Raw genomic sequence first — 12,660 nt, forward strand, 5'->3', positions numbered from 1 at the left:
CGATTTGGATGCTAATGTTTGCGTAAAAAGTGTATTAGTGTCCCCGGTGAATGCATGCGTTGAATTTTTATTCGATTCCGGAACGAGCATTATATCGACTGAATTATACGAGATTGTTTCTCCAACAAGCTTAAATGGAACTAATATAAACATATTGAATTACTTTGAAATAACAACATTGAGATAGTAACTTTACATTTTGTAATAATTACATTTACGTCGGATATGATGTGAAATATCAATGAAATTAATTCCCCGAATAATTAACAATTCATTGTGTAACAAAAACACGATTCATTTTCGCTATCTTGCGCTGTACTTGGAGTTACACACTCGCTCGAAAATATCAAATATTCGAATGCTTTAAAATTTTGTTTTTGAATTTAATACAGAAATTGAATACAAAATTGTAATCGATCAATCAAATAGTACGTTTCGTACAAAAAAAAAAAAAAAAAAGAAGAAGCAAAAGATCCCCTAATATGTAGGTGCTTCTGAACGATGGTGTTAATTCTCACCTAGTGTAATTGCCGTGCAAAGATTCTTGCTTGTGGGAACGTCTGAAATGCTCGTAATTGCAAGCTCGTAACGGTATCGCGAGGGAGTGCAGTCGCGAAATTAATTATAAAACGATGCACCAACCAGCCTCGTGGTTAGACAGTTTCCTGTGTAGTAAAATTCTATGATGAGTAACGTACCATGGGCAACAATTTATTTTATTAATTGTCCCATGTAAGTTCGTCAGCGTGGAAAATAAATCTCGTTAGAATATCTTGGGAGATGCTGTGACTTTTAATAAAAGTACAATTAAGTTATCTCGCGCTTATATATATATATTAGATCAATATATTATTAAGAGGAAATAACGTCGATTTCTAACGACTTCATTTGTCTTACCGTTCACTATTGATCTAAATTACCAACTTTACTTGATTTCTGAAGAATTGTTTAGGTGGAGAGAGATACAATTAATGTAAATAAATATCCAGCTAGTTCACCATAGATCTAAATTACCAACTTTACTTGATTTCTGAAGAATTGTTTAGGTGGAGAGAGATACAATTAATGTAAATAAATATCCAGCTAGTTCACCATAGATCTAAATTACCAACTTTACTTAATTTCTAAAGAATTGTTTAGATCGAGAGAGATACAATTAATATAAATAAATATCCAGCTAGTTCACCATAGATCTAAATCACCAAGTTTACTTGATTTCTTGATGGAGAGAGATACAATTAATATAAATAAATATCCAGTTAGTCCAGTCATAAGATTAATATAATCTCAATTGTAACACATTCGTAATTTTCTTTAAGTTATTTCCACTTCTCTGGAAGGAAAGTTTCTACTATTTAAGTTTCCAAATCTTGTCTGCTTAGTTAAGGCAAAAGTGTAGAAAAGGGTCGAGGGTCGGACGTGAAACGTAAACGTAAGCGGATCTGTCTGCTGTCAAAACAGAAAGCTATTGAAAAGAGTTGTTTGAACGAGTGTGCACTGAGTAATGCATCGTGGTGTGAATAATTGAAGTGGAGTGTCGGCAAAGCTACATCGTCTCGAAAATTGAATTTGTATTCTTTTCTCTGAAATTTTATTTTCCTTACGTTGTGACGAAACACTTTCTGTTCGCCGAGAGATATGTCGGTAAATATTCTGACTTCAACTCCTGAAAAATCTGGATACAGGAAAGAAAGATGTTATTTTGTTAACAATTATAGTATAAAACATACATAATTGATATAATTTTTTTAATGTAATAATTTTCAAATATAAGTAACTTAAAAGAATGCCCTTCATCACATTCATTAACGTTTAAATTTTTACGCTATGCAATTAAAGTTTATCGTTAAATTATTTCCTCGAGAAACTGAAGAAAAGCGCAGCTTACTGTGTATTTTCTTCGTTTCGTTTCATAATCTTGAATTTATTATACTCGTTTAGAAGAAAACATTTCATGTGTAAGTATTCAGAGAATTTGTTGTTCACTACTTTGACGCAGAACACAAAGTTAACTCAGCAGTGACGAGAGTATTTGAAATAATGAAGATTGAAGCAGGAAAAAATACATTACGACAGAAATAATCAAATTAGGGAATAGATAAAACATCATTACAAACAAATACAAATAAATAGTAAAAATCGAAGAAAAATATATGGATACGAAAAACATTTTCTTTCGTTATTGAAAAGGAAGAATCACTCGAAAAAATTTATTTTCCCCAAGTTACGGATTTTATATAAATATTTTCTATATGTCGAATGTTACAATACTTTCGCAGATCACCGTACTTTCTTATATTCGAAAGACCGATGAGGCACAGAGTAACAATGTGCTTACCTAACTGACCAAACTCGCATAAATCCCAGATTATGTTCAAATTCAAAATGTACCGATAGAATACATCATTGGTCAAGGCTGCAGCTGCAGACCCTCAAGTTAGACTCAGAGCTATCACCGGCTTACATGCTGCGCTTCTTGTTTATCTTGCAGGTGTCCTGGATGCGTAAAAGGGACATGCATATCCTGAGCGCCGGTATCCTGATGTACACCTCAGACCTGAGGTTTCAAGTGATCCATCCGGAGAAGTCTGAAAACTGGACGCTGCAAATCAAGTCGCCTCAGGAACGAGACTCCGGGGTTTACGAGTGCCAGGTCAGCACCGAGCCAAAGATGTCGTTGAACTACAGCCTCAACGTGGTCGGTGAGTGAATTCTGAATAATTCAGGCGGTCACACAAGTCGCTTAGCTCGCGTCGTTTTTCATTTCCCAGCGAAATCCGGCCAATTCAACCGGGCCATCCTCCATTTTCCATCGTGGTAGAACCCGTGCTCGGTTGTGTTGCGGATTACCATAGCCTGAATTTTTAAACCGATCAATTTGTGGATCGTTACCGACGTTTATTGTTTGCGACAATATTCGACAGCAGGCTTTTCAGGTTGTGTATTTTTGCCCCGTGGCGAAAGTATTGTCACGGAGCTTCGAAGATTCAACGTTACAATCGATCACGTTTCTTCTCTTTGCTGGTCAGATCTTTCTTTAAATATTTGAGCAGTTGTTTGGTTGACAAGTTATGATGCAAGCAATTGTTGAGTATAGGAACAATTGGACTTTTAATTCTGATTAAATTGCCATTTACAAGTACTATGTTACAGCTTTAAAATTTAATCCGTTCAAAATTTAATCATTGCAAATTAATTGCGGACATTTATGTAAATTTATATTTTCGAAACGCGATGGTAGAAACAAATATGGAATAAATAAATGATATATTTTAATTGTTCGTTTAAAATCTGATCGACAACATATTAAAATTTACTACATGTGATTGTTTCAACCAAGTTTCACTCATTTTCGTTTAAATATCGCTTATTATATTAAATACGCTTATCAGATGAGAAGAATCTTTTTTTATCTAAATGAATATTTTTCTTTCTACAAAGCTTAAAGTAAGCTAAATTCTCAAACCTCACGATAGCACTGCTAGTCTACAGAAACTACTTCAAACGACCGAACTTCCTTGTGGGGAAACTCACCTAGCTAAGTATATACTTGGCATTGGGTTAAATATTAAACTGGGCGGAGATATCTAATTCAGCGGAATCAGATAACAAGTTTTTCGCCGTTTAGTTCTCGTTTACACAACCCTCTGCACGAAACATTAGGGATGGAATGACAACGATAACTCGGAGTTCTCGTTTCGTCTTCCTGTTTCCGATGTCTCACGGCTGCGAAATAAAATGCGAAGACAGAAATAAGGTATCCGCGCTATCGGAAGCCAGAGTTAAGGCTAGCTATAAACAAGCTAACTTGGTTCCGTGTATTCCGGAAGGCTTTCATATTGGCATAACTGCCTCACCGGCAACTTAATCTTTTGCAGTTCAATAACTTTGCAACTTGTAGCCTTGATTCTCGTAAACTTGTGAACCGTGCCGCCCAACGTCGGTTTCCTGCGAAATTAAAAGCGCTCTGCGCAGATATATTTTATTATACCACACAAAGTACACTAAACTAACCGTATTCAAAATCTCTTCGTACGATCCTTGTCCACAGTTCAAATTCTTAAATCCTTGTATTTCTCTCTGTTCGCTAGCTCCAACAATAAAAATTAATTTCATTTCTCACTGATTTTGTGACCTCGCTATATCATTCTCCGTACTACCTACACAATCTCGCGTTCTATCACGTGATCCCTTGCAAAGAACGTCGGAATGCAACCAGAAAGAAACCTATACAACATTCTGCCGCACGAGTGGCACGGTAAAAACATCTCAAGCACGAATTCCGACTTATGCGGCAAGCAAAAAGCCACGATAGTCGCGACGATCCATGAAAAATCGTCCCACATAAAAAAAGGACAATAAAAAAAAAAAAATGGAAAGGAAAAAGGAGAGGAAAGGCCGATTTTCCAAGCTCTCGTGTCAGGTCAGTCCCTATCGCGATTCACATGCGGTGGCAGTGGAGAAAGGAGCGGAGCGAATTTATCTAGCTTGCCTGAACAACAGGGCGAATGCAGACTCGCGGAGACAAGCGTTGACGTTCAAATCTTGGCGAGATAACGGGGAAACAGAGGGCTGAGAAATCGCGAAAGAACGGGACGACGAAGGAAAAGGGGCCGGAAAGACGCGTTCAGGGGTCGTATTCCGATGGAAACGAACTCGGATGGGGTGGTGGCTGCTCGATAAGCTGCTTGATGGAAACGCCTTAGCCAAATGATTGCCTTTGGCCGTGTAGAATCGCGGAGTCATGCGTACCCGCACGCCTAATACAGGTACAATTCGTGCTCGTTCTTCTGGTGTAGCCGGACGAAAAAGTTGGCGCGAAATAAATCGCTTTTCTTCTGGCTGCTTCGTCGAAGTCGTAAAGCATGGACTCGATGGCGAAATCAATTTTACAAATCCGTCGCGCAAAAACGCACGTCTCGAAACTTTACGCGTGCACCCCGTAGGCGAGAGATTTGTTGGCCTCGAGGCTGGGTTGCGAGTTCGTTGCCCCTCGATAGAGCGTGTTTTAGTTGGGTTAACAGCCGACGTTTGTCGCGGCGATAAGTTATAAGGGATTTGCCGGGACCTTTAGCTGAATCTGAAAAATTCGTCGGGTTTCACGTTTGGTTTTATCATCGTTGTGTTTTAATTTGATAACGTTTAATTTTTGGTAACGTTGCAACAACTTTCAAGTTGTTTTATAAAATTTATCGAATCTAACGAACTGATGGAAGAAACGCTCATTTTATTATCTAACTAAATGAAATAATTTGAAAATTGTTTAGATATAGGTTGTAATATTAATATTACATATATGTTGTAGAATAAAAAGAGATTTTGTACGGATTGAATGATATTGTGTGGTGCACTTTGTATAAAAATGTATATCTATATTTCTTATATCTTATTCGATTTATATATTATCATACCAGTGATAATTACATTATTACACTGTCGTTAATCAGCGACTTTATAGAAATTATAATATTTTTTTATTTTTACTTATTGTTTGCATGATTAATTGAACGAAAAAAGGGGATCAACTATAAAGATTTAACGTAGACACTTAAAACATTGTTGAGTTTAATAATTCGTTGCTGAAAATTTAGTCGAAGTATGTTTAATTGAAATTGATAATTTAAGAAAATAATAGAATGATAACAAGTAAATCCATGACTGGAATTATCAAGCTTGTTTGAAATGTAATACGAGAAATGACAATTTCATAATATTTCATTGGAGATGTCAGGGAAAAAGATATTTTATTGGAGTTGTGGAACATCGCACGCTTGGAGTCGAGTTATATTACAATATAAAATTGTAATTAATTCTTTTACTAAAGGACGACTATTAAATATATATTAAAATGTAAATGTCACTGAATTATGCTGCAACGCAATGTAAAAATCACGTTGTCCATTACGAGTTGCTTTCTTTGCATTTACAAATTTACAATTTAATGCAATCACAATAACCAGAGCATGACCATTAAAAATGCGAAATGGTTGCATTAAAAAATAATATATTAGAATTTTATTATATATACCTTTTGAAACCATCGAACTTTACTTTAAGGTAACCCACAATCTATCTTTATGGGGAAATCTCATACTGCATGACCTATTTTCTCCCAAGCCACTCAAGCACTTTTAATCAAATTTCCACTGAGTACTCTATTAATAGTGCTAAATAAATTAAATACTCGCTTTCTTCAGAAATCGTATAGAAAATGATTAAACGGTGGATAAAGAATTGTTCACAAACTGACGAACAATAATCTTCTTTTTCTTTAGTGTAGGTATTATTCCATATATTTAACAATTTGTTAAAAATTAGAAATTAAATTTGTTAGAAAGTATTTATACCAAATTCTGTGTAACATTATTCTACATGAAATTGTTATAGGTACATCATATTCAGTGTGCTTCAAAGTATAGAAAATCTATTTTTAAATGGTTGTGTAAAAAAGTTATAGAGAAAGCATAGAAATAATACTTTTTATAGCACATTTAATATCGCACGAAATTATCAAATATCACTTGCGAAGTAAGAGAACAGATTTTGCTAACAATTTTTCAAAACGAATAACCAACGACCTTAGAAATTACAAACTATATCACTTTTCGCAGCGTCCGTTTTCTTCCGCTCCGCCATTTGAAATCAGGATCCTCCATAATTAATTTACATCTTCGTAACCTCCTGGGAAGGAGTTTAAAAATGAGAACAGCCGCCAATCGCTTAATCTTTGGTGAAATATTTCTCTTCGTTGACGTTGCACCGATGTTGATCTAAACGAGTGCAATAAAACACTAACCACTGACACGATTTTGAACCATTTGTTTAGTCACCCGTGTATTTAGGAATTAAACCCTTAACCACGTGAGTATCATTTTTTGTACCAACGTAAACAATAACGTTTCCCCATATTTCTAAAATTACTTTCTTTCATTCATTTCACATGAATTTTATTGTATTAAGAACTACAAACAACATTGTACACCTTTCAGCGGTTAGGTCGCGAAAAATTGCACGTTATGAGGTTAATCAACTGCGGCAAAATAAATTCAGTTGCTTTACTCACGTAATGCGATGATATGTTCGTATCGGTTTCTTGTATCGGTGGAATCTTAAAGGGAAACTGCCGGTCTAGAACCAGCGTTCTAGGTCGAATCGATATGAGCAGTGGCCGGATATCGGACAGCTAATAGTAGCGGGGTGGAATTTCTGTAATTAATAGCGTGAGAATAATAAGACGATACAAATTTTTCATTGTTCGAAAGTTTGGAATGGTATTGGAGAAGATCGAGATGATTTTTCAAAGGAATGAAGTAGCCATCGAAAGAAAAAAAGAATCGAGTTAGCAACAAGATAGAAGATAGCGACAATCGATAGGGAAATGAATTTACGTGTTTCTAACATATAAAACGCAAATACACCAAATAATTTTCTGTGACGTAATATTCTGTGACGACCACAAATAGAAATTATTACAAGTCACATTTTTCGTCTTCCTTGGAAATGCAATAATTATAAATACACTATTTTTCTTATCACATCCTTAATAACTGGTTTATTAACTTTTCAACTTTTAACGTTTCTTCTTAACTGTCCCCAATACTGAGGCAAGTATTTGTTTGAACGTTTCATTGTTTGACAGAAAATCACAATGAAAATACTACTGAGTTTTCGGACAATCCAATAAAAATCCCAGAGAAATCCAATAGAGGTTCGTACAAATCCCAAGATATAGCAAATATTTTCGTTCACATCCTCGACCACAGATTCTTCAGATTTTCATATAGGAAAAGTAGACAAAATAGGAAATTTTCCATTATTTAGTACTATCAAATACACTTTACGCACAAGATGTTCTAATAAACTTTCCCCGGAAGGGCGTCCCATCAATGAGGATTCAACGAGTCCAGATTATTCACTATCCGACTGATCTCGCGCTAACCTCGAGAATCTCACTCTATTCAGAGTTCAACGAAACCTTCCCCAAAAATCCACCAATCTACCCTTGCATCTACACACTCCACTGACCGCGAAATAGCTCATCAATCTAACCAAGCATCAGGAAAAACGCACAATGCTTTTCTAGATGAATCAATGTTCTTCAATTTGCCTGTTACTTTTCGTCTTCCGCCTGATATTACCTACCTGTTAGCTGGCAATTTTATACTCGTATACGTTGTAAACGACCATTATATTTACAGCAATAAATATCCTCATTTTCCAACGAAGTGGTCTTTCTATCAAATTCTAAGTTACAATACGATCGAAAAGTCTAATTGCAGTTAAATCTTTCCGAAATTTAAGTTACGTAACCGAAACATTGCTGTTTGTATGCTCGTCGCTGCAAGTCTTCGCGGTATTTGAATAAAAGCATCGAGTGGTGACGTCGATTGATGTATCGACAGTTAGGGTTGGTTCGAACGTTCCACCCTTCCCGAAAAAACCACAGGGCAAGTACAGTGAACAGAAAAAAATGGTAGGCATCTGAATTGTCCGTTAGACGATAAAATCTATGTCTCACGCGGATACGCTCAATTCGGAAAGCGTAAAATCTAAAATCGTTAATTAATCTTTGGCTTTAGATATCCCCACTTTCTTCAAAAATTTACTTTTGCTAATCACGTTACTCTTCCAGCAGATATGCGTGTATACGTGCATAAATTGCGAACAGGTGTAACATTGTGACACAATTGCAAAAATGTCATTCGTTCGCATCGATCCTTAAGCCTATAATTTTGCCTGGTGTCACAGCGGCTTTAACAGCTTAATAGCTAAAATATACGTTCTCAGCACGATCTGTAGACCGTTCTACAACCCCTTTCTCGTCGCTAGCAAGCATCATGGTTGCAGTGGCGCGTGCATAATGTCCAAAGGATGCTCTCAACAGCGAGTTCTGCACTGGATCGCAGCGAACCTTGTTTTGGTTTTGCCCAGCCGCGCTGACAACGTTATTGTTTGCCAAATCCGCGCCAGTTAATTAGCATTTTCATCGGGTTGTCAAGCCACGCTGCCGATGACGCGGCACCGTTCGAGACACGCCGGTTTAATGGTTTTCGGTCAGTGTACGGTGATATCGGTTCCGATCGTAACCCAGTGCAAGATATTTTAGCGACGCGGCAAGGGTGGAAAAGCGCAAATTACCTACTTTTAGTGCAACAGTGAGTGCAGGAATACGAACTATACAGGATGACGCAGCCAAAAAGAATCATTTAATATTAAATATTTACTTTATTTTTTGTTGTATGTAAAAAAAAGCTTCTCGGTAAAATAAAAGGTACATTTTAAACGACATTTTTTTAAATAGTTTGCTATATTTATTTTTCGACTCTTTTAATTTCGGTAACTTTGTGCTGAAAAGGCAAATATTTAAGTGATCTCATTCAGCTAGGCCTAGAGCAAAAGGGTGGGTGATGCTTGGATATGTTAATTAAGACAGAGGAAATTAGGAAGTATCTGGTTAAATGATCGCGTGGATATCAAAGTAGGAAAGAAATTTCTCTTTTCTCTACGTAATATAATTATTGCATAACGTTAATCCACGTGTAAACCTCGTGTGGAGATATTTTGCACGTGGCAAGATCAATTTCATTTTTATTTTTAATAGGATCATGCTCTGCTTTAAAATTTTATGATTAATGATTATTTAATTGGTATGTTAATGGTATGTTAATGATATGTTTAATTGGTATGTTATGAATGATAGCATAGGGTTAGGAAGAGGGGGAAGGGAAATGTTAAATTTCTCTTTCATTTTTAAGTTTCGCTGAGCTTGCGCTTTATTGCGTTTATAGCCCATGAAAATGGAAAGCAAAAATATATATGTAATTGCTACTTGCAAAAACGAATTAAGAGTCATTTATGTTATTTAAAAAATATTGCAACTTCAAACGACAGATATTATTTATCGTGTTTACAAAAATTTTGTTTTACACATTTTTCCTATTAATTGCCATTTATAAATATATATATATATATGTACTCAATTTATTTGGAAAACTGCGCCACTTTCACAGAATTCAGCCATGTTAAAATACTGATACGAATAATTGCTGCATGAACTTGATCGAAAATGTTTGATAAAACGAAACGAAATGAAGTCCGTTGTGAAAAACAGGAGAAATTTATGGCCGAAAATTATGCTTTCTTATTCGACCGTGCTTTATTCGGAAAATAGTAAATCACAAGTGAAACATATTTTTTCATACTACCGAGTAATTTTCAAGCGCTCGCCGACATTTTGTTCCATGATAAAAAATGAATAATACAATTGTATCTGTTTCCTCTGCCTTCTTTTTTTCTTTTTTTGTTATTTTCGAAACACTAGAAATTGATATACTATGACTTCTGGATATTTTTTCCTTTCCGAACGTTGCAGATTTCCTTCATTTTTATGGATATTGGATAACAATTCTTGATCTTACGTTATTATATCAATATGGTTTTAGTATTTTTGATTTCAAACAAAAATTGCCCAACCTTGCTTCGACATTTCTCCACACGAACACCTTACTTAGCCGACTATCTTTAATATTATACTATTTTTCACGTCTATTAACAATCTTAAAATTCCATGCACGCATTAATCGATCGTGGGTGAACTAGTAATGAGGTGGTAGTTGGCGTGGTATAGAATTTCGTTCGTATATATACCAGTAATTTATTTACGAGACAGCGCGTCGAATAGGCAGGCATTACAGCATGATTCCGCTATAAATGAATATTGGTTAGCCGAGCATAACATCGCGATCAATTATGCAATCTGACGAGCCGGTACCGACACGAAATTACCCCGTTGCTCGATTCGAGGTGAATTAACAATGTTTTCCATCCCCGAAAATCGTTCAACTTTCCACAGCTCCATTTCTCGAAACGATTCCTCCTACTGTGGTCTACGTGACATAGCAGCCGGATACCGATAATTAATCATTTTTCATCTATCGACCAGATACTTCGTGTCATAATGTCGTTTGTGCTACATTTCGATCGGATATCATTGCATACAGGATGAGCCATGTAAATGGTATTGTCTAAACACGAACTCTGTCCGGAAACAATTTCACCAGTGAATACATCTTTCTACCTAAATATACTGCTGTAAAAACAGTAATTAGCAAAAAAAAAAGCGGTATATTTAAATCTACACCCTGACAATTTTTTTTGGAAAAATAAACATACGAGAACATCGATAATGTTAAAGCAATCTTGGGTTCGATACCAGTCGAGGTAAGAACACGGTAATCTTGCGACTTCGTCATATTCTTTTTACTCGCTTACTATATCCATACTTATATCCATTAACGGATTATCGAACACAGTATCTGCTTAAGAACTTTATTTCTAACGTCTGAAAAAGCAGGAATTTTTGTAATAAGAAACAGATAATTCTGGGAAAGACCTTTACGTGATAAAAAGATTGCACGAAGATACAGAAAAAGGATTGTAATACCAAGAAACTTAGTGCAAGAACATTGGCAAAAGATGCTGTAGCAGTAAAGAAAGTGGCTGTAGTAGTAGTGCAGGCACGCCAAAGACGGGATTGTAGCAATTGAAAAAGTAGCGTAGGTACACTAGGGAAAGGATTCTAGCAATAAGAAAAGACACAATGAGACCCAAAGAGATTCTAGCAAGAAAAAGGTAAAAAGAGGTACAGGGACGCCAAGAAAAATTACAGGGCGCAAGGGAAGGAAAACTTGCGACAAGCAAAAATATGGCAAAGAAAAACCAATGTGATACTTAAACGAAACAGATTTTCAAACGCGTTCAACTAACCTAAACTTCTATTCTAAATAGAATTTATTAAAGATATGCAGTAGTTCGAAAAAGCGCCCTTCGAAACAGGATAACTTTTTCAAAACTGGACCAAACGGCTCGAGTTTTTTCGAGAGATTAGAAGGGTTGGTTGACTAGATAAAGTTTTTTATATGTATATAGCTGACATAACTCTTGAAAATGCGCAGTTTCAATTTTTATTACACGTCCAGATAAAAGAGTTGTAAAAGGTGTCGTTTACTATTTTCTCCGCGATTGCAATTAATTGCATTTTTCTCGAAACTTTTTCACACGTTTTCTAGTCAACTAATCCATTCTGACCTCCCAAAAAAAGCAAGTGGTTTGGACCAATTTTTAAAAAGTTATTGTCTTTCGAAGAGCGTTTGAAAATTTTCAGCTGTAAAAATGACAGCTTCATTTGAAATGGAACTAAATAAATATAGAACATTATATAAATATATTATATTATATTATATTATATTATATTATTCATAAATGAAAAGTCTTACCTTCGTTCGATACGCTTTGTTTAAACAAACATGACACTTTTTCGAAATATACGACAAGTTTTGTGGATAGCTGTATGCAATATTTAATTTCTGGGTTGAGAAATTTCATTCTACGAAATTATAGATCTGAAGTCCATGATTTCGGCATTGGCTCGCTTCCAGGCTGAATCTTGAAGGACTAGGTACGATCGAACTCGAAGACGAGGATGAGGACAGAGAGGAACTAGATCCGTTGAAGGGATGTCCTCTCTGCGCTGGATAATTTCCTAGCTCTTCAAACTTACTCTGAAATAATTCGGGGGAAAATGGAGAGTATCACTAACCGTCTCTAATAACAAGGAATATTTTACCGGCTCGGCCTTCTTACCACATTCTCGATGTTTTC

The 12,660-nt window shown here is 35.7% G+C and overlaps 1 protein-coding gene across 1 annotated transcript in view; it reads left to right on the forward strand.

Moving 5' to 3' along the window:
• Window positions 1-12,660, forward strand: part of LOC126923449 (zwei Ig domain protein zig-8-like) — a 418,101-nt gene that overhangs the window by 217,809 nt on the left and 187,632 nt on the right. Inside the window, exon 3 of the mRNA XM_050736913.1 lies at window positions 2,492-2,702. Coding sequence (XP_050592870.1) covers window positions 2,492-2,702 — 211 coding nt within the window. The remainder of the gene's footprint in view (window positions 1-2,491; window positions 2,703-12,660) is intronic.

This window comes from Bombus affinis, chromosome 13, assembly GCF_024516045.1.
Source record: "Bombus affinis isolate iyBomAffi1 chromosome 13, iyBomAffi1.2, whole genome shotgun sequence".
Lineage (NCBI taxonomy): Eukaryota > Metazoa > Arthropoda > Insecta > Hymenoptera > Apidae > Bombus > Bombus affinis.